At 44.1% G+C, this 25,318-nt stretch overlaps 1 protein-coding gene across 1 annotated transcript in view; it reads right to left on the bottom strand.

Moving 5' to 3' along the window:
- ALCAM (activated leukocyte cell adhesion molecule) overlaps window positions 1–25,318 on the bottom strand; it is a 109,885-nt gene that overhangs the window by 27,481 nt on the left and 57,086 nt on the right. The window contains exons 2-3 of the mRNA XM_026041768.1: window positions 6,255–6,355; window positions 3,251–3,470 (exon numbers count right to left, since the gene is read on the bottom strand). Coding sequence (XP_025897553.1) covers window positions 3,251–3,470; window positions 6,255–6,355 — 321 coding nt within the window. The remainder of the gene's footprint in view (window positions 1–3,250; window positions 3,471–6,254; window positions 6,356–25,318) is intronic.

Here is a 25,318-nt window from a genome sequence, read left to right on the forward strand (position 1 = left end):
CACAGGGTGGTGTCCAGGTGGGTTTGGAAGATCTCCAGAGAAGGAGACTCCACAGCTTCCCTGGGCAGCCTGTGCCAGGGCTCTGTCACCCTCACAGKGAAGAAGTTCCTCCTCACAKGGAGATGGAACTGCCTGKGTTTCAGCTTGCAGCCACCGCCCCTTGTCCTGTCACCGGCCACCACTGAGAAGAGCTTGGCCCCTTCCTCCCTACGTTTCCCCTTCAGCTTACAGCGCCTTTTCCCAAACCCGGCTTCCTGTGCAATCAACCAACGCCACCGATGGTGCCCCAGGGGATTCTTGTGCCGTTGCGTGACGATCTCGGGGTGCCTGGTGAGGGGATACCAGTGCCACCCSCACGGGGACACAAAGAGATGGATGCAAAGAGCAAGTCAAAGGGGCARCGGGAGAGGCTATTTACTTGGCTCTCCCAAACAACTTGCCTTTGGCCAAAAAATAAACCTACAAACAAAGGAATCAGTCAAAGGCCTACATCAAAACCATCAGAATGTCTTCAAAGGGCTAACAAAGAATTYTGTTTTGTTTTTTAAGATATGGGCACATTTATTTCTCTCTGGCTAGCTTTAAAGCAAAAAGCTTAACCTATTTTCTATGAGAACCAGTGAAGAACAAAGCATTTTCATGTCCACTCAAGCAAATTAGGTTTCCCCAGGCCATTAAGGGGGCTTCTAGTGCAGATTCCCTGGTCCCGCAGACAGGCACAGTGGGTTCCCAGTCACGGCCACCAGCTGCCAAGCTCAAGCTATGGAGCGTGCAGCTTTCCCAGCTCCCGGCCTAATCTCCTCCCTCTCATCTCCTCTGACCCAGGGCTGCTCCTGGGTGACCTCCTCCATGCTCCGGACGCCTCCGCGTTGCCTCCCTGGTGGCGAGGCTGCTGGGAACAACCTGGGACTTCCTGGGGTTCCTGCTCTCGGGGTGGCTCTGGTTGGGAGGCCACCAGCTGCTCGCCGGCTGCCAGCCCCCACGGCTGCAACACGGCACGGAGGCAGCTCCTCAGGAAAGTCCCCCTGGCATTGGAGCAGACCCATCCAGGAGGCTGCAGAGCCCGTTCCAGGGATGCAGGGATGCCAGAGGCACCGCTGGTTGAACAAGCGAGGCCGGGGAGCCACCCTGGCTGCTTCYGAACTAATACACCAAGCAAACAGCCATGGCGGGGAAACAAGAGATGCCACAAAACAAGGGAACTTCAAGGAGGTTAAATGTGAAAAAATCTACTTCTGGAACCTCAAAGATAGGAGCCCAAAATGAAAAACTACCAAGGTAATTTTTTCTCGCTGAGTTAAGTCAGCCACATGACATATGTGGCATTTTCTCGTCTTGTTTCCCTTAGCAAAGAGAAGCTTTCTCTATTAGCATTAATGCAGGCTATAAAACACACAAGCTGTGCTCCACGGCTGAATTAGCACTGCGCTGATATTTAGTTCAGCATACACTAATTCAAGCAGTTAGCGTTTCGCTCCCCATATACTATAGTCTCATCTCCATACTTACTGCTGTGCGATAAGTAAACATGATAATTCCTTATCATTCCTCYGGAGCACTGCGTTTGCTCGGCGTGCTCTGAGCACACTTGTCCCCACTGTCATTAATTCAATTGTTCTTGCAGTCAAATCCAAAGTGAAACAAGGGAAAGGAATTACTGTCGACTCCTCATCTACCTTCAAACTGATTTATGCCACTGACAGGCTCCTGCCAAAGCAATGCTGAAGAATCCCTAACACCTTCTCCCTGAAAGAGCTCCTTAAGACCCCCCTTCTAGAATATATTTATGGTTTTCAAGTGAAAGTTTGATCTGTTTGAAGCTGCCTATCCCTGCTAGCATCATCTTTGGACATTAGACACCTAATTTGATCATGTAAACCTGCATGTGGAGAGCAATGCAGTCTGAAGAAAGCAATATATGAATATGAAGCTGCTTGAGATACCCACTACAGCCACAGAGCAGCATTCACAAAATCTAACTTTAGCTCAGCACACCTGTGCCCATCTTAAGTCCACACAAGGAGGAAGAGACTTCCTTACGGAGTCAATCAAGGATTGTGCTTCTGCTCTGAAACACCACCTGGAAGAGCCCCAGTTTGTCCACCCTCGTGTCTGGGCTGTGACTCACAGTGCCTCAATTCACACCACAAATCAGTCCTTTGGGGTTAAACTAAAACCAAAGCGATGTGCTCCAGAAATCCCCTTAATGCTTCCCACCGACACTCCTTTGGTACCCGGGGCCAGTCTAGGTGCAGGTCCCTGAAATGCGCCACGCGGATACACCAGCTCCTGAGCACTGTTCAGCTCAACAGATCCTACCTCGTGGCAACTAAGCTGCTAATATAGATGTAACTGTTGTCTCTGGGACACTGGAGAGCACAAAGAACTCTTTCAAGACCAAAATTATCCTCTGTAAAGAGCTCTCAGAGTATGCTGGAGGGTGTAAACAGCACACTGCCGCTTCTCAATGGACTGGATGCCTCGAGAATCTAAAATCTGCCTTCAGTGATCATAAAAGGGAGGCTCTTCAAAAGCTGCTCAATAAGAAGCCTCAGAAAATCAGGTTTCTGTGAGATTTACTTTCTGACTTAAAAACAAGAAGAAAAAAACATATGTATAAACAAARCTCAAGAAAAATCTCAGTTGTGATCAATAATCTGTAGTGTTATCAAAACGTGAATAAACTTTTGTAGCCTTTCTTGGCTTTAAAACAGGACTGCAGGGGGTACCTCCTCCTGCTAGTTCAGCRGGGAGCAGGACATGCACCTTGGGTTGGCAGCTTCTTCTCCAGCCTCTGCCTCCCGCTCCAGGCTCATTCCACTCCCCACTGCCTCCTCGGATCTGCTTTGAGCCTAAACTGACATCTAGTGCTTCAGGCCACACACAGTTAATATTTTTCTCTTACAGAAAAAAAATCACTCAGAGAACAAATGAAAAATAATCAGTGCTAATTTTACATTTTTCATTTCCAAGGCCAAATGACATCACATAAGTGAGTCATTATCAAAGCCTAAAATTCTCTTTGAGCCAGCACTTATCATGAATAAACTGTAAGTGCAGGCAGTCCTGTTATGTAAATGTTACCAAGAGATTACATTCCTTAAAACTGCATCAATCTGCTAGCCTCAGTAATCTACCCAGCAGAACGTATTTTCTTTTTGGCTTTAATCTTTCCGTTAAACAAAAGTTTCCTTAAATTAAGATTCAGGTATGACGACTGTTAAGGGTAGTGACCATTAGTTTTACTTACTGAACACTTTGACTATCGTGGGCCCTTCGGAAACATCGTCTTCGGTTACGAGCATGCACACAAACTTCTTCTCATCACTGATCCTTGCATTCTTGATGGATAACGTGTAGTTTTCAGAGAGAGACAACCTGCCTTTGTAGTCTGGCACATCATCATACTGGACGCTCTTTTTTGTCGATGACCTGAAGGCAATGAATACTGGAGATCCATTGGGCATTTCCTATAATAAAAGGATAAACAGTGCTACCTTTCGTGAGCACTCATCTGTAAATCCTTCAATATCTGCAAACGGTGCAAAAACGTAATTTTAAAAATCTGAAAACACCAYGAAACTGCTTTTCTCCTCATTAATTTCAACTGTACAGGCAGGAAAAAAAAAAAGTGTTATATAAGGGCTAATTCAAGACCGCTGTGGTACCCACCCAGAATATCATCAACAGAAATAATGTCAAGCCTTTGGCTCAATCTCAAGAAAGGACGGGGCCTTCTGTGATCAAGGCTGGTGTTTCTGCACCACCTGACTTCTGTGTATACGAAAAATGTGTCTGAAACAGAGGCATTCACGAGCTAGGCTCAAAAGCTTCTATTTYCTTTTTTTTTGACAGTTGCTTTACATATTCATATTGTGAGTCTGGGATATTCAGAATTCATTCCAAATGCAGGACTTAATCAGGCATAACTGCCTATTTTACTCTAAATTAGCTTTTTTTTTGTTTGTTTCTAAAAGACCCAAAAGCTTGTGCCACGGGAATATACATACAAATATTGTTATTTATGCATCTCAAGATAATATGCAACATATCATTTTCCACACATCCTCCTTACATCAGTATGCAGTTGCCGTCCTAAGAAAGAACACAAAACAGAACACAGTCTTGCACAAACTCGTCATATCAAACACTCATTTTTATGAGAGACAAGTTGCAGGGCATTTGCCTGGATTCAGTTTCTCCTGCACACACAGAAAAGGGACGGTCACTGTCCCCCTCTAAGGGTGACGAGGTGAAAAGTTGAATCCATCCTTATGTTCGGTATCGTGCTGAGGGCTGGAAGAGGTTTTAGTTCCCTATTAGCTTTTATCTACTTAAGGCACCACTGATACTCSTCACGCTCCCAGCACAATCTCTCAGCCTGACTACAGAGCCTGCAGACGTGGGATGATGCTGGGACAAGGGACAAGCGGTGTCAGAGTCATGGCAGAAAGCAGGAGGCATCGACTCGCTCCTCCATAATTTTTTCTCCCTTTCCCACTCCGAAAGCCATACCTGGATTATTTTAAACGCCCATCAGTCAGGGAAAACAGGGCTGTTTCAGAACTTGGCTGCTGGGTGCAAATGAGCTCTTAACTCTCACTGCTTCCAGTGTGTATGGGGCACTCTCTACTCCCCCAAGAGAGCATTCACTCTACTACTCAGTGAAATAACCACCTTATCCAAAACAAACAAAACAAAGAAAGGAAACAAGGAAACAACCTCCTCCCAATAACTTGTGCTGCCACAGAGGGAGCTGCCTGGAGAGAATGGGCACAAGTTCCACTTGACTGTAAGGGCTATGTCAAAAAACTCCCCACAAGTGTAACTCGGTAGACTTTTTTTTTGCACACGGTATTTTGTGGCCTTTTATTATCACGATTGATGTTATCTGTGAAGTATGCACACTTGTAGCACTTGTTATAACAAGTCATAATGTCTCCATTTATTGACTAGCACTCGTCTGAGATGWACAAACCAAATGCACTGGAAAAAGAAAATGGATTTCTTTTTCTCAGAATAGCCTTGTGTCTTCATAGAGATCCACKTCTGTCTTTCTAAGAAAAGTCAATAGACCAAAAAACTCATTGTAAAATGCAGGCCCTGAATCTTTTGAATGAAATACAAACTGAAATATTTTTGCCCTCCATTTTATGGAAACATTTTCCACAGGGTTCTGACTCAGCAGCCCAAAACATGTTTGTGSAGCAGGAACTCTTCAGTGTGTGGGGGCTGCCAAGACTGCGAACCCACAGGTACAAGGGGAAGAGCCGAGGGGATAATGCAGCAACTGCAGGGGCAGATATTTAATATTCCGGATATTAAAATGGGGCAGGGGTGCTATTTTGAAGAAGAGGAGGAGAACTATGTAATCTTAATCCCAAACCCACTGACCCACTGCCAGAGCAGAAATACAGGCCGCGCAGTCACTCCTCKGCAACCGGCCCTGCCAGTCCTCATATTACCTCTCACCGATGCAAAATTTTGGTTTGAGCTTAAGAGGAGACTTAAATTAGCTTCAGGGAAGTGGGAAAACCACCTTCCCCAGTCTCAGCCAGAGAAGCACGAGGCACAGAAGCTGTTYTCCTGTCCTGCTCTGTTCTTTTTCCCCCGTGTCCGCTCCCAGTGTTTGGGGCACTCCGACCTCCTTACTCTCCTTTTGGCCATCCATGTAGGACAAGTGCATTCCGTGGTGTCTCTACCACAAGCTATTGGAGGTCACCATYGCTCCCTTGGCACGTGCATGGTGTGCCCCTGTTCTCCACATGCCAGGGATGGCAGGGAAGCCCCCAGTGACTCTGCTAACCTTGGCTTTGTGCTCTTCCCTGTGCATAAAATACACCGGGTGTGAAAGCGGATTGAGTCGCACCAACCACAGGCAGGGATGGAGTTTTCCCTGGGATGAAGCGCTCCCAGCCTCGGGCAGGCTGCTACAAAAGCGTTCGGATGCGCAGGGATGGCTCTGTCGAACCAGGGAGACGGCCCCGGGTAACGTGCCAGATCTCAAGCACTGGCTGGCAGGCAAGTCCTGAATAAATTAGGTCTTGAACAATGAGATTAATGCCTCGTACTGCTCATCTATACTTGGCATAAATTCTGCAGATGGTAATCTTGCCGTCTGACACAGAAATAAGTATCTTTTACTTGGCAGAAACGCTCTAGCTTGGCATCTTGCAGTCTTACACGCACTAAAATATGTATCTTCTTACACTAGCTCTAACGAATTAGGGGGAGGTAAGGGAAACTATACTTACGTATTTCCATTTTCCAAACATAAGACCATCTGGTACTTCTAGACGACAAGGCATAATGATAGTATCTCCGTACACTGCATTTACTGTGTGCAATCCCAGAGCTAGAGGAGAAAGAAACAAAAAGAAGGAAGCAATTTTAGTGTTTTTTGAATTCCAACAYGCTACCCAGCATTTAGTTCAAGGATACTAAAAAGGTGTGCGTGTGTGTGTGTGTCTTCCCGCCTGGAAGATGCTGCACGGCAAGGCAGAGAGGCTGCCGTGCTAGATGAAGACCACGATCTCCCATTTGCTATATAGCCCGCAAGAACTATTAAATAGCACTCGGTCCACTAGATGGTGCTGAATAAATGCAAACTTTAAAAAACGCTACAAATTTTGGGGGGAAAAAGAAAAAAAATCAGCTAACTGAAATAATTTACTGGAAGAGGCCCMATGTTCCACAAAATCAAACTCTTAGTGGAAGTAAAATGGAAAAAAAAAAGGAACAAATGTCCCCCTTGGCTCTCTCTTGCAGTCCTCCTCATTCTGATCTCTACAAGAGAGGCAAAGTAATTCTAGTTTTAAAATTTGAATCCCCGTTTTTACTTCTGCTAGAGCTAGCAAACAGTCCTTTTGGGTTCCTTTCACCCAGCAGGGCACAATTACAAGGCAGACTTGCTAATATAAATTCAAGAAGTGTATATATATATTCAGGAGGTAAGCTGGTTAGTACTAGTTCAAGCTCCAGTGAAATATCACTGGTAATTTAAAATTCTATAATGGGATTTCACATTGCATGGAAAAATAGGAATCTGCTCCTTCTGCTAGGATCTATTGCCTGTCATTAGGGGAAAACAAAATAACCCTGCGGGATMTGTACTGTTGTTTTCTTTATTGCTCTCCCCTAGACAATCATTTAACCCCTGCAAATTGCTATGGCAACACGTATATGCTATCAAATACTTGATGAAGGGCCTCGGGAACATGAATGAACCTGTTTGGAGAGGGGATTTAGGTTTATAGCAGTCAGAGCAGGTAATCAATGAGCAGCCTGATGAATGGAAAGAGTGGCCTCTGATTTAAGGAAAAAAAAAAAAAAAAAAAAAAAAAACAACAACAACAACAAAAAAAAACCTTTAATCTAAAATGTATTCCTTAAAATGGACAAAACACAGCATCCTGGCTTGCCATAAATTCTGCCTGAACTAAAATGATGCAGTTTTCTAGAAACTCGTAACGTGTAGAAGCACGAAGAGGTTCCTATTCCTGAGGTGTTTATTACACAGTCACAGAAAAACAAGTTCTTACAAGAATACAAGAGGCCTGGCTGTAAAATATCCCCCTCCCTACTCTCTAGCAGCAAATCTAGGGCATTTAAGGAGCGCAAGCTAGTTAAATCACTGAAAACTTTCACAGCAGGAACCGCAGTAATCTCTGCAAAACAATTTTGCAAAGCAATGTATTAAGAACGTTAAAGGAAAAAAAAAAGCCCTAAACAAATTTGCAAGATCCTCTTTTTTTGTGTGTTGTTATTAGTTGTATTTGTAAAACGCACGGCTGGAAAGGGAAGCAGAAGAAAATGACTGCTTTGTTTCTCAGTGACGCTTGCCATCAATCACCGTTTTCCGAGGGCCATCGACTTCCCTTCTCCTCGCAGGAGCAGGAAGGAGCAAGAGGAATGTACGGACAAGGGGCTCCATGGAGGCTGACACGGAGCCACGTCAAGGCCCCGCACGCGGCCCGGTGCGAGCGGCTCCGCGCGAGGCCTGGGCGCCCATGGCCGCCGCRGGGCCCTCCCGCAGGGCRGCCCCGTCCGCAGGGGCTCCCGGCAGCGCCAAAACGGCGCCCGCACCGCTCGGCGCGGAGGGGCAGGAGCCCGTCACGGTGCGTCGGGAGACGTTCCGCCAGGGAATCCGAGCTGGGCACCCGGACAGGGCGGCTGGGATTCCTCCCGGGCGGTCCCTCCCTCGCTGCGGCCGCCATTAACTGCGGCGCTTTCCTCAGGCCTTGGCAGCGCCGTCGGCCTCCCTCCTCGTGGCCCTCGGCACACGCTCCCCTCGGGCAGCTGCACCCGCGCGTCCTCGGGGTGACCACACAGAAAGGCCCTGCTCCTTATTGGAGACTGCCAGGCAAAGGGGGTGCTGCTGGCGCTTTATTTTAGGGCCCCGCCATGAGTGCGTGATGCAGGCTGCAATTCAGAATAAGGATTATCGTCATTTTCAAGCCACCAGGGTCATTTWAGGGGAACAGATAGAATGCGAATATCTGAAAGAATCAGCAAACTTTGATGGTTATCCAAGGAAATAACGAAAGCTGTAGGAAGCACATGGAAAGTAGTCATGTTCTCCACCTATCTCCCATTCAAAACACCAAATGCTTTTCATTGCAGCAAATGCCTTTTTTAAGGCACTTTGGAGTAACATTTTTGAGATGACTTTTAAACAGAACGAAGGCTGCTTAGACACCCTTTACAAGCAAGATTCGATGTAGACTATGAAGCCACCTCAGAAACTGGTGACCGTCGGAAACGCGGCTGCCTCACGGCTCCGTTCTGTTCACTAAAGCAATGGGAAACGGGCAGCTTGAGCCCCCTGCAGCACCCGAGGCTGGGTGGACCTAAGGTTCATGTCTGCTTATTAACAGCATTTTGCATTTTTCTTTTAAGGTAGTATATGAATGACGGGTGGTCACTGGCGTGATGCAAAAGGTATTAGCGAAAAACCTGCCCAGCTCTGAATGAACGAGGCCGGCCCTGGGAGCGGGCACCTACTGGCCCAGCTGTAGAYGGGAAAATGCTCCAAGGTGATTTTAATACTGAAAAGTATTTCCCAATTAAATGGACATAYGGTTTAGAGAAAAAGTTATAAGAGTTGGGTTCTTGGGATAGGGCTCAACTTTAACCACTTTTTCTCCTCCCCTTTTCCTTGCTTACCAAAACGTCACCTTTTCTGCAAGACACGTCCTAGTCGTTCAAGGCTGGATCATGGGAGCAGAGGAGAGATAAGTGGACGCGTCACGGTTCTCATGATCCCCTAGCATGGCCCCACTGGAAGCCCGCTGTAAAAAACGGGAAGTCCTGAGGGGACGCAGCGAGTTGTGAAATGCGACGTGTTGTGCAACGTCCTCGCGGCCCGGCCGCACCAGCCTGGGGGCCGGACGTCACTGCAGCCCCCAGAGCGCCGCACGAGCTGCGACCCCAGCTCTGTGCACAGATGTGGGCCTGGGTTTTGCTCACGAGCCCTAACCAAAGGCAACCGGGGAGAATATTCCTGGTAGCACCACTGCATTTGGAGCACACAGCACATCACATGCTACAGCATTTCAAAAGACTAGTTAAAGGAAGCATTAGGAAGCCCCACGTTATCTAAACCTACGCACATGGTAACCCGCCTTTTGAAGAGCCAGGTACGAGCTCTGTTTTTAGGCACTGAAACAGGGAAGCAGGAAACATGTCAAGAAAAATCAAGACAACCTGAAATTGATTTCCTCCACCTAACACACATGACTGAAAACAAACAAGCATGCATTTACGTGGTATGCATACCACGTGGTATGCGCATGCATATGTTATGTGGTATAGGTTATATAAACATCATATGCTTTGTATGTCCACCTCTCTAAACAGGGAAGCAAGTCTACATGGTGATTCAGATTACAGAAGGGCTATCAGTTGTAAGAGAATCATCTATAATACCCAAGAGAAAAAATAAGTGCCAGTAAACAAATCTAGCAGCATTTCATGTTACAGAAACTTGTAAGAAAACGTAAGAGAGCTTGCTGTATAGAGTTTCTTATGCTTTATCACAACATTACTTCAATGGTTTTCAAATGCTGTGTAATATGAGTGCAGCCAAAGAAAGAAAATCCTTTATCAACTTCTAGGCACAGATGCAATGGACAGCAATTACCCTTTTCGGGTAATCACTGCTAACATAAGCTCTCTGAAGATGTAAAATAACTGAATTGGAAGGTACATTCATTTTTTGGCAAGACCCAGCTCAAAGCATGGACTTGACTCTGGAAGATGCTGAATCCCCTTTTGATAAGCTGGTTAAAAAAAACACCACCAMCAACAAAAAACCTACTAAATAACTCTAAAGATACAAGCAGTCAAACCTGAAGGGGAGCACTTCTGTGCCTAAAACTAATTTTGGCAAATACTCAGGCAGATTAGGGAAATGGAGCCTGGTGCTCAGCAAAATTAACCCGTCAGGTAGCACACATTCAGAAACAAGCAGAGTTTTTAATGCTAAAAAGAAACTAAAAGAAAATAGAAGAGCTGGAGAGCGCTCGTTTAATGTCAACACAATTCAGGTATTGTTACCCTACGAAGTAGCATGCTATATATAAAATATACAGGCTTCTTCCTTACTAACAAGGAAGTATTACTAAAACAAACACTACTGATGGAGCAGAAAAGAAAATACTGAGAAAAAAATAAAGATAAACCCCAGTGCTTTCACAGCAATGAAACTGGGCTCATACTACGTCAGAAACCACGTGACACTGGAAAAGCTGCTGCATATAGTGAGAGGAGGAGGGAGATGAAGGGAGAACAGATTGTTTTTAGCTTAGTTAGAAAACCCTAAAATATTTTAAAAAGAAGAAATAGATATCACTCTGCAAGTTTCTGAACCTTCGAGATGTTACCAAGTTCACCAAAAGYGCAGTTTTCCTGTTTCACATCCCCAAACAACTTGGTCCCATACATACTCCTCCCACATGAAAATTCTTCCTCCAATGAGGCCTAGTAACTAAGATCCTGCTGCTCCTTCCAAATTCTATATAAAGCTCTCAAATGTTCTCCAGTCATGAGTTCAAGCATGAGTTCAAGACTGGGAMCTCGATGAGTTTAGGCACGACTGCTAGCCAATTTCCCACCAAACACATTCACCATAATTTCCCAAGTCCTACAATGTGACCAAATCACGAGTTTTGTGTGCTTTTYTGGTTATAAACCAGACTACTCAACTGCAGCTTATTTCACTGTGGGCTGCCTCTGTGCTAAGCTTTCAAAGCACCCTGTTATTTCAGCATCTAGTGGCTACTTCCCCATCCCCTCACACCAAAATACAACTTACATTTCTGCACACTCCCTCCGCAAGGCGCCTGCCGGCCCTTTGAAATTGAACCATTTTACCATAAATTTTGAAAACTTTGATGGGAATTTCAGTCCTCAGTCAGGTGTCTGAGAAAGCTATAAACTCCCAACATAGGGGGGTTGTGGGAGTTGAAACTCTGGGGGGTTTGCACAGGTTGTCATCCCTGCAAGGTAAATGTCCTCTCAACATTTTAAAGCATCGTGGCTGTCAGAGGAGCAAACTGGAGAAATCTGCAGAAGAGGAGCTGCTTCTTCAGCCTGAATGCACCAAAACTCCTACATGGTTTCTAAATAATTACAACTAATAAGCTTTGTCAGTTTAGGAACTCTAAATGTTATGTATAAGGCAATAATCATCACAATGATCATACTGTAATCATTAAAAGCTCTCTTCAGTTTTTGATAGGAATACAAAAGAAATTTGTAGATAGCAATTCTCTTGAAATTCCGATGTCCATCATCAAGTGACAACAATAACATTTACAGAGCAACAAATACTACTTTCCAAGTCAGCCAACTTTCCAAACTGCCTATAAAAAAMCCTTGAGACAAAGTGAGTTCAAAGCTCAGCAGTTAGCCGCAGACTGATGGATGAGAAATGAATTACTTGTGCTAACAGAGATCTCTCTTTCTTTCCTTCTCAGCCATTTCACCAGTGCCCAGCTCCAAGAAGACAAAAGAAACTGCCCTGAAATTGGACCAGCAAAGACCCCTGGTTTGCCTGGGGCTGGTAAGAGCACTTCTGCTTTTTAATGCAGTTCCTATTGAATAAGGAAAGCTCTAAAATCTACAAAAGAGCTAGAAGGAAAGCCCATGAAAGACACCCCATGCACTATGCTACAGAAGAGTTTGCCTTTCAAAAAGGAATTGAGAATCTATTTTCCTGGCTTTCATACTAAACTGAGAACAATCAGATTTGTTCTATAGACTGACTTGAGGGTTTAAATTTCCAAGGTCTTTAAGTAAATCTTACAGGCTTTAAAAAGTTACACATATACCTCTGGCACTGCAAGTAGTCAATATGTAGTGTAATTCCAAGCAAATACTTACAAATATGACTTGTGGAACAACCTATCTACCTATAAAGGCCTGAATTAATAGAAGGCTTGCAGAGCAATGTCCTCAAGATCTGGGTGGAACTACATGGGAGGACAGTACTGGAAAGCTGTGGTGAAGCTTGCTCAAAAAAAGCAGGTGCATTTCTTACAAGCAGGACACAGTGCAAAATGCTTTCTCGCAGGAGAATCACTAGTTTTAATATTGCAATTCAATGAAAATCTTTTTAAAACATTTTTAGAACAGTTCTCCTAACTCAGAGACAAGATGACCAACACATCTTTCTGCAAATGCTTCTGTTCAAGATAGAGACTTGACTAAAATAACTATTGCTTTTTTCTTAATATACTTAAAAAAATGAAACTATTGAAAGTAGTTGTTAGCATATGGTACGATTACCACAGACGTTCCAGCACATCTCCTAAGGCAGCGAGTTTCAGCTTACCAAACAGAGTTTGATGACACAAGCTGTCTGCCAAGAGATGAGCAGCAAAGTGTGGGAAAACAGTTCCCGAGTCAATACTGCAATGAGTTTCAACTTTTAAGTGTACCAATAATGAGGCAAAACTGGATCAAAAAAAAAAAAAAAAAAAAATCTGTAGCATGGTGAAACTACTCAAGGCATTTTGAGTTTAGCTTCTGCAACGCAATTCCATTACATGCTTCTCTGTTCCCTTCCAAATCACTCCTCCATTTGCTGAAATGGAAAATACTCCCCATTATTTTCCCTCTTCTCTGTTAACACCAGTCAGCAATGCTTCTGAGCAACCAACAGTTTAAAACGACTTGGAAGCTTCTACTAAGTCAAATAAAACCTATAGCTCAAAAACACTATCTAAACCTCTCATTATTTTATGCAACAAAGCCATTTTTTTATAGACAAATGCCAATGGATGGCATAATAAATAAAGAGCCGGCCCTCTTGCCTTAATGTGGTGTTTGACAGCATGGATCAATAAACTCACACTGTAACAGGACAGAAAAAAAAAAACCACATAACTTATGCATAAATGCTGAATAAAAGCCTAAACAGCACATGGTTTTCATATCAGAATTACGAGATATTTGGGTTTGGCACTGTAAGAGTATATTACTGCGCCATCCGAGGCTGTATGTCGATGTGAGGTTGGCAGTTGCCCAAAGGCAGGAGATGCCTTGGAGGCGGCCGGGCTTGGGCGCTTCCCTCTTGCGCCCTTCTCAGAGAATGGTTGAGGTTGGAATGGACCTCCAGAGATCATCTATCCAACCCCCCTGCTCCAGCAGGGACACCCAGAGCATGGGGCACAGGGCGGCATCCAGGTGGGTTTGGAAGATCTCCAGGGAAAGAGACTCCACAACCTCCCTGGGCAGCCTGTGCCAGGGCTCGGTCCCCCCACAGGGAAGAAGTTCCTCCTCATATGGAGATGGAACTTCCTGTGTTTCAACTTGTATCCTTGTTTCCCCTTGTCCTGTCACTGGCCATCACTGAGAAGAGCTTGGCCCCTTCCTCCCTACACTCMCCCTTCATGTACTTACATATGTTAATCAGATCCCCTCTCAGCCTTCTCTCCTCCAAGCTGAACAGGACCAACTCACTCAGTCTCTCCTCATACAAGAGATGYTCCASTCCCTTMATCATCTTWGTTGCTCTCCWCTGGACCCTCTCTAGRAGCTCCACATCCCTCTTATACTGGGGAGCCCAGAACTGCCCCCRGTACTCYAGGTGCGGCCTCACCAGAGCTGAGGAGAGCGGCAGGATCCCCTCCCTCCAYCTGGTGGCAACATCCTCCTGATGCAAACCAGGATCCCAAGGATGCCAGGATTCTCCTCGGCTCCCCTGGGAATGTGGCCATGGCTACACTCAGGGCCTCGCAGTGAGGGCCTGCAGGGGGACGGGCCCCGCTGGCACCTTCCAGAGGGCACCTGCACGGGAGCAGCCTCCCTCTCGTAGGGCGAGAAGCTTCGTGTCCTCTCCTACCACAGGGCTGAGACTTGTGGCACTTGACCATTAGGAATCCCCCTCTCGTCCGCTGTGAAGGACTAAACAAGTGGGAGCAAACGCGAGGCTGCAAGGAAGGGGTCACTGCACCCCACTGACAGCTGCCACTCTGCAAGGTGCAACTAGAGCATCACCTGAGACATCTCATGGTGATAAACCACGTCACAAAGAGCACACAGAACATGAGAGTCCCTGCACAAAAGCATTCTTTTCCAAACATGGAAACATAGGAAAAGAAGAGTTTTTTCCTCTGCATTGTTTCATACACATTACTAAAGTAATACTAGCTTGCGCATATAYAAGAGAATATTCCTCTAAGAATATTCCTATAGATTTTGTTCTGTGAGTATGTGTAAGGACACGGACAGCAGATGCATCTTCCATGTACAGTTGCCTCAGGAATTATGCACTGCCTTAAGGAGCGAATGACTTGCTGATCTATGCTCCAACTTTTGCATCAAAACACACAAAGAAAAAGCAACTCAAGCAAACCCTTATTTTTGGAAAGCAACCACTAGGCATCATTTTTTTCCTCTAGAATCTGACACAAGAACACACACGATGATGAAAACGTCACAGGAAAGCCCAAGCCTGAATCCTCAGGCTCCAATCAAATATATGTAAGGGCTCTATATCCCCACCTGCAGAACCTACACCAGCATTAAAGCTGAGCTGTTTTCTCTCTCTTGCTTTCTGTGCCTCTTCTACCTCCAATGACTGCAAGCACTGTGGATAACCTAATGCTTTTTTTTTAATATATAAATAGTGCATGACTCAAAACATGTATTTATTGCATTCTGCTTAGTATGAAGGACTCTCAAGAGGAAATCAATATACTAGAAGACAAATAGAAGGATCATTTTGTCATGTACTACAGAGAAAAAAAAATAAATCACATCAACCTAGGTATAAGGAAATAAGAAAAGGCACAAAGAAAAAAGACAAATCTCTATTATTCAGTATGTTCCAGATGTGCAAACCTCTCCCTCCCCATTTCCTGCACTTTCAGCTTGGCATTTGTCTGCTCAGCTTCAGACCCCTAAATCATCTCTATCTGGTGTCAGCCTTCCCCCCTATAGCAAAGAGGGCTCTGAGCACACAGCAGGGAACCTGTGCAGAGAAGGCACCACCTCCACCTATCGCTCTTAAGCTTCTGAAACACCTGGAAGAGTTTTGATTGTGTTCATCCTGTACTCTAGATTTAAAAAAAATGCTCAATGAAAGTTTGACTGACAACTTGCAGAAAATAACACACTGCAGCTTCCACTGAGTGGCCATCGAGACCTAAAATCACCATCTCGTACCCTATACCACCTAGCTACCTGCCATTCACCCAGGCAGAGGGCTCCACAGGTGATTAGCACGTGGTGCCCTGCCAGGCTTCTATCCCAACCTGCTGCTAGCTGCTTTTAGCAGCGTTTATTCCCAAAGGAAAATAGATTCAACCAACAGAACAAACACAACAGAACAAACACAACCAAAACATTATTTTCTGTGAGCATTTATTTATTTATTTATTTATTTAAGTGAGAAACATAAGGTAGGTGATCACTTCAGAAAAACCCTTGTAAGACGTCCATGTTCAAAAGGCAGAGGCGAAGGACACATTTATCCATCCGCAACTCCAAGAGGGTTGAGTGAAGGGTACATGCTTTAAAGAAAATGCCTGGCCTTCCTGAAAAATCCCTCGATAAGTGGAAAGTATCACTTTTCTGCGCTGTCAGGTGGCTCTGGTTCAGCGGGAACCCCCCGCAGCTGATGATGGGATTTTGGCTGCTCCGTCTGCTCCCCGGCTGCGCTCCCTCCTGACGAGGGAGGTGACACGGAGATGCAGATGACGCTCATGGAGCCACAGGGGAATCATCAACAGGGCTTTGTTCCCAGGAGACGAGCCCTATCATTTCACTGAGAGCACAATAACACAGGTACGAGGAGGGAAAATAAGCTCATTGAAAGTATAATGCAATGAATCCTTATGATTTATGCTAAAATAAGTGACTGACAGCTCCTTTGGGGAGCTCTTTAGATTTAATGGGCTCCTTGTAGACCTGGCTTTTTAAATTTCACAGATGCCTGTAGCCAGCTTTGGTACTGGCAACTGTCTCCTGCTGTATGAGGATGAGCTGAAACAGATGTGCTCTTTCACTGACAGGGAAAATCAGCATCACCTTCATTGCTGGAAAAGTTTTGTCCCTGCCCGACGTTCCTAGCTGCTATGCTGAAGATTAACACTAGTTAAGTGAACTATACATAAGTATAGTTAAGTGGACTATACAGAAAAATGAAACAGCRTTACACAGACTCCCATTCAACAGCAAAACACAGCAAAAAAGATGGTATTACTGATATTGCTGATATCATCATGTTATTTTACAAAACACCACCAAACACTGCGTCTGTTTCAACTGCATCTTGTATGTATTTCCATTCTAGGAAATAGCTAGGTGCTAGCTGTGCTAGGTGCACAGCTAAACTAGCCTCTAACCTTGCTTTTCTTCTGTGTGTGAATCCTTTACTGCTTTTCCAAAAAAAAAAAAAGTGCTAAAAATAATGCAAACATAAAACACAGGGCTGGAGAGGACCACTCAACTGCAAACCAAACCTAGTGCATGAGATGACTGCTCAAATGATTTTCCAATACGATACAACATTAAAATATGTATTTGCCATCCAGTTATTGAGCAAATTGCTCTAAGTCTCAGCTGCCACTACTGAAATCCATCACAGATTAGAGAACAGAGTAAGCCCATTTATTTTTTATTAATTTACTATTTACATTCTAGAATTTCAACCTGCAGGCATCACATTCTGTCAGCGCTGCATTGATACTGCACTGATACATTGAAAGCAGCACTATACACTGTAAGACAGGTCTATTTGGAAGAAATCTTCAAGAAGTTTTCTAAAGCAATCTAAGGCAAGTAAGGGCGAGGAGGGGCAGGCAAGTGCAGTTCACTCTCGTGCCCTGCAGCCACCCCAGGGCTGTTTCAGCCTCGTCGCACTGGTGAGACGGGTGCTAAGACAGGGTCCCCAAAACGAAAACTTGCTCTCCTGCCTTACTGTGAGGAAACAGAACTACTACTTTTAATACCCTCCTGCTTTTCTAAAAGCATATATTAATTAGCATGCATTACAAATGCGCTCCTCTACATAATTATTCTGAAGAAATCCTGAAAACTAATGATTAGCTCTGGACTCCTTTTTCTTTTTTGGAGCCAGATGGTGCCCTCCCTAAAATACCAAGGCTAGGAAATTATTTATGTGAGCTTTGACCATGTCTGAACGGCTCAGGGAATGATGTATGTTTTTAATGCCCTCATACTGACAACAAGCCCTCTTTACTCTAAATTAATGGGAAACAAATGTCGCACGGTGAAGATAAAAGTGACTTTGCAAAGCTCCACTCCTCAGAAGTTGCCTCTCCAAGAGACCAGGGTCCTTGCAAAAATGTCAGTATCTGCTTGCCTCAAAGAACAGGGAGATGTCACGACACACGCGGGGGCTCAGGGCTGCGTGTGCATGGGCCATCAATGCTCCTGGGAAAATTTTGGGTTGGTCTTAATTGGTCTCAAAAAAAGTACCCCCTTCAAAAAAAAAAAAAGGCAAAAAAAACAAAACAAAATGGAATAACCCAACATCCTCTAGCAATGTACCTGCTTTTAGTTACTTAACAAAACCCAGGATTTTTAGGCTGATTTGCTTCGCCTAGCTTTTATTATTTTTTTAAGTGAACTTGATATGCAAATCTAGTCAGCAACTGGAGATGTTTACGACCCACGCCAAACCCCTGAAAGCAGGAAAAGCAGCGAAGAGGCTGAGGTTTGAATGCAACTCCTTGCACTGGGTGCAGCTTCGGCGCAGCAYGGCTCCCCACGCACCACTGCTCCCACCAGCTCTCTAGTTGCCCTCTCCTGCCCAGGACAGGAACGTGCACCTTCTGCGTGCAAGTCACAGAGGCTCAGCATCATTATGGCTGGAAAAGACTTTCAGGATCATCTAGCGCAACCGTAAACCAACATCCCTAAGTGCCTCATCCACACGCTTCTTGACCATGGCCAGGGATGGCGACTCCATCCCTTCCCTGAGCAGCCCGTTCCAGTGCTTCACCACTCTTTCCAGGGAGATTTTTTCCCTAATATCCAGTCTCAGCCTCCTCTGGTGCACCTTGAGTGCATTTCCTCTTGTCCTATCTGTAGTTATTCTGGAGAAGAGACCGAGCCCCGCCTCACTGCATCCTCCTTTCAGGTCGTTGTACACAACGATAAGGTCTCCTCTGAACCTCCGAACCAAGACCTGAACCCTCTCTCTAAAGAAGTCAGCAAAAGCATGAAAACACCAGACTTTTCTCCTAGGCAGATGTTTTCACCAGTGCCCCTCGCTGTACTTTCCCATGGAGACTACAGCTGTTACCCTCATTTCAAAAGAGCGAAACGAAGGGCCTCGGTCAGGACGTGTCCTGCCCGCCCGGGTGAGGAGGCTCCCAACACGGCTGGCGAGCAGCTCGAAGGYGCTGCGGGCACGGCCTGGCACCCACGACCGGCCTCCCTGCGGCCTGGGATGCTGAGGCTGCTCTGCAGGTTAACCATGCACTTCTCATCTTCGGCATATCCCACCCTGCTCCGTAAGCATCAGCATCTGCTCCAGGGCTCAAACATGGAGAAGCCCCAGAAGGTGCCTTCACACCTGCCCCTGAGGTGCTCCTCTGAGGGGAACTCGGCCTCTCCAGGCAGCCCACACGGGCATCTGGGAAGGGCTGCTGCAGTTCTGCGCTAAAGGGAGTCCAACATGAAATGAGCACCCATCACAGCTATCAAAGAAACCCAACTTTGTTAAGAATTCGGCAGTCAAAACAAAGCACTGCAAATCAAGGTGAACGCATTTATGTAGGTTGTCATTATCTAGACTTATGAGAGATGCATGACATTTATTTCTCACTAATTTGCAGTATGAGGCATTTCATACTTACAAATATTAAAACATATTTTTTTTCTCAAAAAGACTAAAATGTGATAAAAAGCCCCCACACTAATTCCTTTGCCTTGATGTTTTCAAGAGAGTACCATATGGCTTACATGAATTCCTCAACAAGAGGTCTCCTGAATTTGAAACTAATTTGATTTGAGGACTTTTTTTTTTTTTTTTAAAGAAAAGGTGAATTCCCATAACACATTTTAAATTATATTCTATCTAACAAAACATTTTTTCTTGTCACAAGTACAAATACGCTTTTGCACATACTCCATTTATATCTGTAATGGCAAATTCTTCACCTTTTAAAGCTGGCAATTGTATTATTTTCAAACACAACATCTCTGCACGTTATTAACCATCTCCTGCTGCAAAGGTACCACTGTGCCTCTCTTATGTCCCACTATAGTTTCCACCTTGAAAACACAGCATGTAGGGCAGCCTCTCTTTAAAAGAGCTGTATCTAAGGAAGAAAGAAGAGCAAAGTAGAGGAGCTTTATTAGAAATTCGTGGGTTGTTTTGTTTATTTTGCAGGGGACAGGAGGAAGGAAGGGGAACTGCAGCACAAAGAGTCAGAGACACTGCTAGGCTGGCAGAGTTTGGCAAGATGGTTAATTTGGGTTCAGTTCTTCAGAGTTCTGCTACAAGAGTCCATTCCTCCTAGGACTTGTCTCACACATGAACCAAAGAAAATTAAGAGCAAAAAGCTCTTCTAGATAATTTAACAGCCCTAAGGAAATTCAGTAAAATATTGAATATTGAATTTCCCACCAGCCTGAAATAATGTCTCTATTTCTCAGGATGGAAACAACAGCTACAACAGACCCCRCTATTCAGCTGCACGTCGAAGTCTGACTGCCTTCGCAGGATGCTCCTGTGCTCCTAAAATGACGGAGATACAGCTAGCACGAGACCCAGAAATCAGGGCCATGCCCGAGGCTTTTGCTTCCACCCACGTGGAGTGAAGTCTGTGATGGGGCTGTCCACATGCAGGACGAGGAAGTCTGTGATGGGGCTTGTCCACGTGCAGGACGAGGAGGCCGACGACTCCAGTGACAGCCCTGCAGGGAGGCGACAGGGAGCTCAGTCCCAGCTGAAGGGATCACGGTGGCCGCAGAAAGGAGCCGCTGCTCACAGGCCACCAGGGCCTCCATCCCGCAGGGAAGCCCAGCACCCTCGGGAAAAGGGAAGCTCCCTCGGGAACCTCCATCCACTCGGTCTCCAGAGAACCCGGCGATGAAGACATGAAGCCACASGAAACAATAACCACTATTAGTTTTTATTGGGCTTCATTTACTTATTTACTTCTCTGCACCTGTACTTTTAGCTGCTTCTGTAGAGAATGATTATCGCGCACCATCTGTCCTACTGAAAAGACAAACCTCTCATGGAAAAATTGCAATTTTACAACAAGCATAATGAGAGGACTGCAGAAAGATACCAGGGAGCATAAAAAAAATAAAGTCAACAAGCTGAGAGAGTGGTCTGTAAACATCCTGGGCAGCAGCCTGAACCATGACTACAGACYCATTTTTATAACCACAGCAACTGTGGTGTATTCTGCTCTAGCAAAAGCGTCACTTCATTAAAACTGTGATTTGAAAAGCATGTGTTTCTGTCATTGTACACTTATCTTAAAATAATAATAAAAAAAGGTATGTAAAATTCTAGCAAAAACTGTCAGCCTAAACAAGCAGCAATAAATGTCAGCCTCCCACCCCCAAAGTCCTGCAGGGAATTGGGTAGAGCAGCAGATCAAGGCACAATCCTAACTAACCTCACCAAAGCAGTTCTAATTAGGCAGGAAATGATGACTGGTACCTCCCAAGGTGGCTAAGCAATGGTGGGCTGATTTAAATCAAACCTCTGATTGCAATCGTGGATTTAGATCAGCCGAGCAGGACACCTTGATTTAGCTCATCAACTTTAAGCTTGTGCTTCTCACGTTTTTCCTAGCGGAAGCGCGTTCGTGTTGTTCAGGCAACGTGAGGATGTTGTAACAAATACAGACTCAGCTAAACCTAGGCTTCTTTAACTTGAACAGAAAACATCACTTTTGTAAGTAATTCAAATTTGAAAGCTTATACATGAAACTTTAATGCAAATTGGTTTAAGAAATTATAGCAAATTTAGGCCTTAACAGAGAGGATTTTAACTTAATTTTCTTTTAAAAATCTTCAGGTAAACTACCCCAAATCCRCATCACCACAGACTTTGATCAATTTGTGTGGAACAAGACCAGACAACAGTACAAGAAAAAAAAWTTGGTTCTGTAGGGGGGCACCTATAGATGGTGTGAAACCTGATCTTGGTCAGCATTCTCTTAAGAGGAAGAAAGTCCCCCCAAATATGATRCTTTTGTAGACGCTATTAAAAATAAATAAATAAAAAGAGGGAAGTGTTGATGCCAGAATCACAATGCTGCAAGATTTAGAGTAGCTGTAATACGATACAGAATTCAAAATACAGTGCAACGTGGAAAAAAAGAAAGCTTTATAATGCAATGTGCAAAACAAGTTATCCAGAAGAAACGTCAAGAGAGMGGCAGAGAACATATCCAATGGTGCTGAAAAGGACTGAGAAGTGATTGAGAAGAGCAGAGCCCTTTTTGTACACAGGTACCTGGCAATATGATGCGGCAGCAGTGCAGGAAACAAAAGGTATTAATAAGAATAAGATATTACCATGATTTAAGGGATATTGCAAGGGAGTGGGCTAGCAAACACATAGCTGGTAAGCCCAAGCTCACCAGCGCACAGCACTCAAGTGCTGCTCCCCTACACACTTTTATTTCCAGCTTTGCCAGAGATGAAAGTCGTCTGGTGCTGGGAGATACACGTTTTGTACCAAAGCACACCAAGACATCATCATTTATTTTGAACTCCAAAAGCTAATCTTAGTGTACATAAGCTAAATTTAAGACAAAAGTGCATCTAGCTTGCAGATGAACATACCCTCACTAATTGTGCATACAGTTCTGCCATTTATGTCACAGGAAAACTAATGGCAAATACTATCTATGCTGAACTAATGCAAGGTACCATGTAMTCCGTTGGCTCTGCTAAAAATGAGCAGTGTATAAATGGTGACATGTTATTCATCAGTCCTGCCCCTGGTATGCATTCAAAGCCATGGATTCAGAGCTGCTTATTTCTGTGGCCATCTTAAGCATTTTGTCTTACTCCTGTTAGCTCTGGAAAGCTTTGAGGGAAGATACGGAGTCTGCCTGGATCCATTCAGAACAAATCCCAAAGTAAACAAAAGTAGCCCCCTTTCTGCAAAAGGTTAAGTAAGTTTGATTAGCTCAGCCATATTCTACCTCAATTCTACCTCTACAATTGCAAAATTGCATAATTTTCCCCTTCCACTCTCAATGGTTTATGAATAGTAAGAGATTTATAATTGACTTCAAAATCTGAAGATGACTTCTGCATTACTTTTTCTTATGAACTGTACGAACACAAAGCACRAGCAAACTAACTGTCTGCTGAACAAAATTTATGCAGTGATGCTGTGATTTTGAAATGAAGGAAATGCCATGAAAGGAAGAAGGGACATTTTAAATATCACCCAAGAGCATAAAAGAGACAGAAAGTCAATTCAGACCAAATATTTAGAAGAAAAAYTGAAGGTACTGTACCTGATAGAGATTTAGTAAGAAGCTTATATTGCTGGCCCATACCTGTGTGGTGAAGTGTAGCTTACACAGGGATGCAGAATTCCTCCTTCTTTATGACTAGCAACTTCAGCTCTTCAGTTTTGTGTATTTCCTTGGAAGACGGTTTTCTAAGGGCCAGACTAGTCACCCGAGGCACTGGCCAGGTCTGGGTACCTCACATGATCTACCCGCAGCTCCAAAAGCTGAGCAGAAGGCGACGGCTGCGGGTCCATGTGCAGAGCCRGGCTGACCACGCAGGCTGAAGCTGGGCACAAGAGCAGCCCAAAAGGCCTGGCCATGTTTTCATGGGCCCACAGCCCTCACCGTAATGGTGTGCACCAGCAAAAGGGACCTTCTCGAAACTACAGCCACGGTACTGCCCAGCCTTCCACTCAGTCTCCGCGCTTGTATGTTACAAAACCAGGTGGGGCTTTTTTTTCCCCAACTCCTAAGTAAAAACATAATACATTTAAAAGAGCTTCCATAGCTCACATTATCAGAGCGGAAACTGGTACTAATGCAATTTTTCAGGACATTTAACACACCTCAGGAAATACATGAAATCATACAAATCTTAGTACACACAAGCAAGCAAAGTGCATTTATTTAAACAGAATACATATCTAAAGCTTTTATGAACCCGAGCATGTCCTAACTCCTCAGGTAGAGGAGCAGAAAAGCTGAGGAGTCCTATAGCTGACTATTGCATATTCTGCTTCGTATATGTATTTTTGAAAATCACTAATCTTGTTTAAATTTAAAAACTAAACCTCCTGGTAACCAATGAGAGCCCAAAGATCTTCATCTTATTTTATTATTTATTATTATTTATTATTTATTATTTATTCATCTTATTATTTTAACAAAATAATTTCTTTTCTGACTGCTCCTAGCATGCTTAGCTGTGTACACTTGCACTAGCTGCCACAGTCTCAGCTAACAGACTTGAAATATTTCCCTTTCATCAAGGCCAAAACTGCTAGGGCCACTTACACCAACAGCAACACGTGGTTTGGAATAATTACTAAAAATAACCTCACTCTACTTCTCACTATTACCCTTAATACAAAAAATAAGGTTAACAAAAAGCTATTGGTAAGCCACAGCATGAGCCGTTCTCTGCTAGGAAGAATACAAGCCGTGTCCTAGCTGACCTGCCCATTTCTGTTCCTCTCCCTCGCTTTTCTATTAACCTGCCAAAGCACCAAACCCACTCGTGTCCCCGGTCTCACCCCTGAAGAGGAGCGAGGTGCGTGGCCACAAACAGCTCGAGGGGAGCGCTACCCCAAGGGCCGCTCTCCTCCCATTTCCCATAAATGGGAAATTCTCTCTTTTCTCCTGAAATAAATTCTCTCTTTTCTACCGAACTTCACGCTGCAGTTGCAGTGAAGCACCAAGACGTATCCAAAACAGGTGTCTTCCGTGATATGGATTTTTAATCCTAGGAAAATAATGTTAAATGACCACACATTCATTCATTAAAAGCTGAAACTAAAAGTCTTCTGAACAATTCTGGCTCTGAATTATATGGTTCATCACCTTAATTTCAGGCTTATCTTTCACTGAACACAGACTGCTTCTTTTCTAATCTTAATTGTTTACAGAAGACATATGATCTTAAGCTGAGTTTACATTCTTCCTTGATAACAATTCTCTTTAAACATGCAGATAAAATTGTTTCCATTTATAACTTGTTTTGCTGGTAATAAAGCTTTTCCAGATGAAAGAAACTGTATAAATTTAAAATAACATTAGAGTATTTATGACTCCTAAGGGCCGGGAGGATGGGGGGAGTCGGGTAGGGCTTATTATCATTACGCTGAATATTTTCGACCACATTTGCCTACAGAAAAAGTATTTTTAGTTAAAAGATTAACGTAGTTTTAAAACAACTGCATGTTTAAACTTTTCCGTATCTTGAAATTCTAGCTATCGTCTTGGAGGATGGATAACTTTTACATTTGTATCTGCTGTGAGCAGGAGTCCTTGGAGCAAAGATATCTGTGGATTTTGATTTTCAAATACAGTTRCAATGCAAATAATAAATTTAACATTTAACTGATATATATTCTTAGATTTTGAATGCCTTTAAGACACACACCATTAAGCATGTTCTTCCCTCCAAACAAAATTTTATAAGCTTAGTTTCTTGAAAAAAAATAGTAGTACTGCAAAGACTGCAAGATTTTAATTTTTGCATCTTCTGTACATGCTGTAAAATCCTTATTTACCGGCTGAAAACCTAACAGCACCTTGGTGTATTCTGTAACTTGATTTTGCTGCTGTTGTAAAAACAACACCTGCAAATCCTCCCCTCCTTAGCC

The sequence above is a fragment of the Nothoprocta perdicaria genome, unplaced genomic scaffold, assembly GCF_003342845.1.
Source record: "Nothoprocta perdicaria isolate Ctin4 unplaced genomic scaffold, notPer1 scaffold_102, whole genome shotgun sequence".
Lineage (NCBI taxonomy): Eukaryota > Metazoa > Chordata > Aves > Tinamiformes > Tinamidae > Nothoprocta > Nothoprocta perdicaria.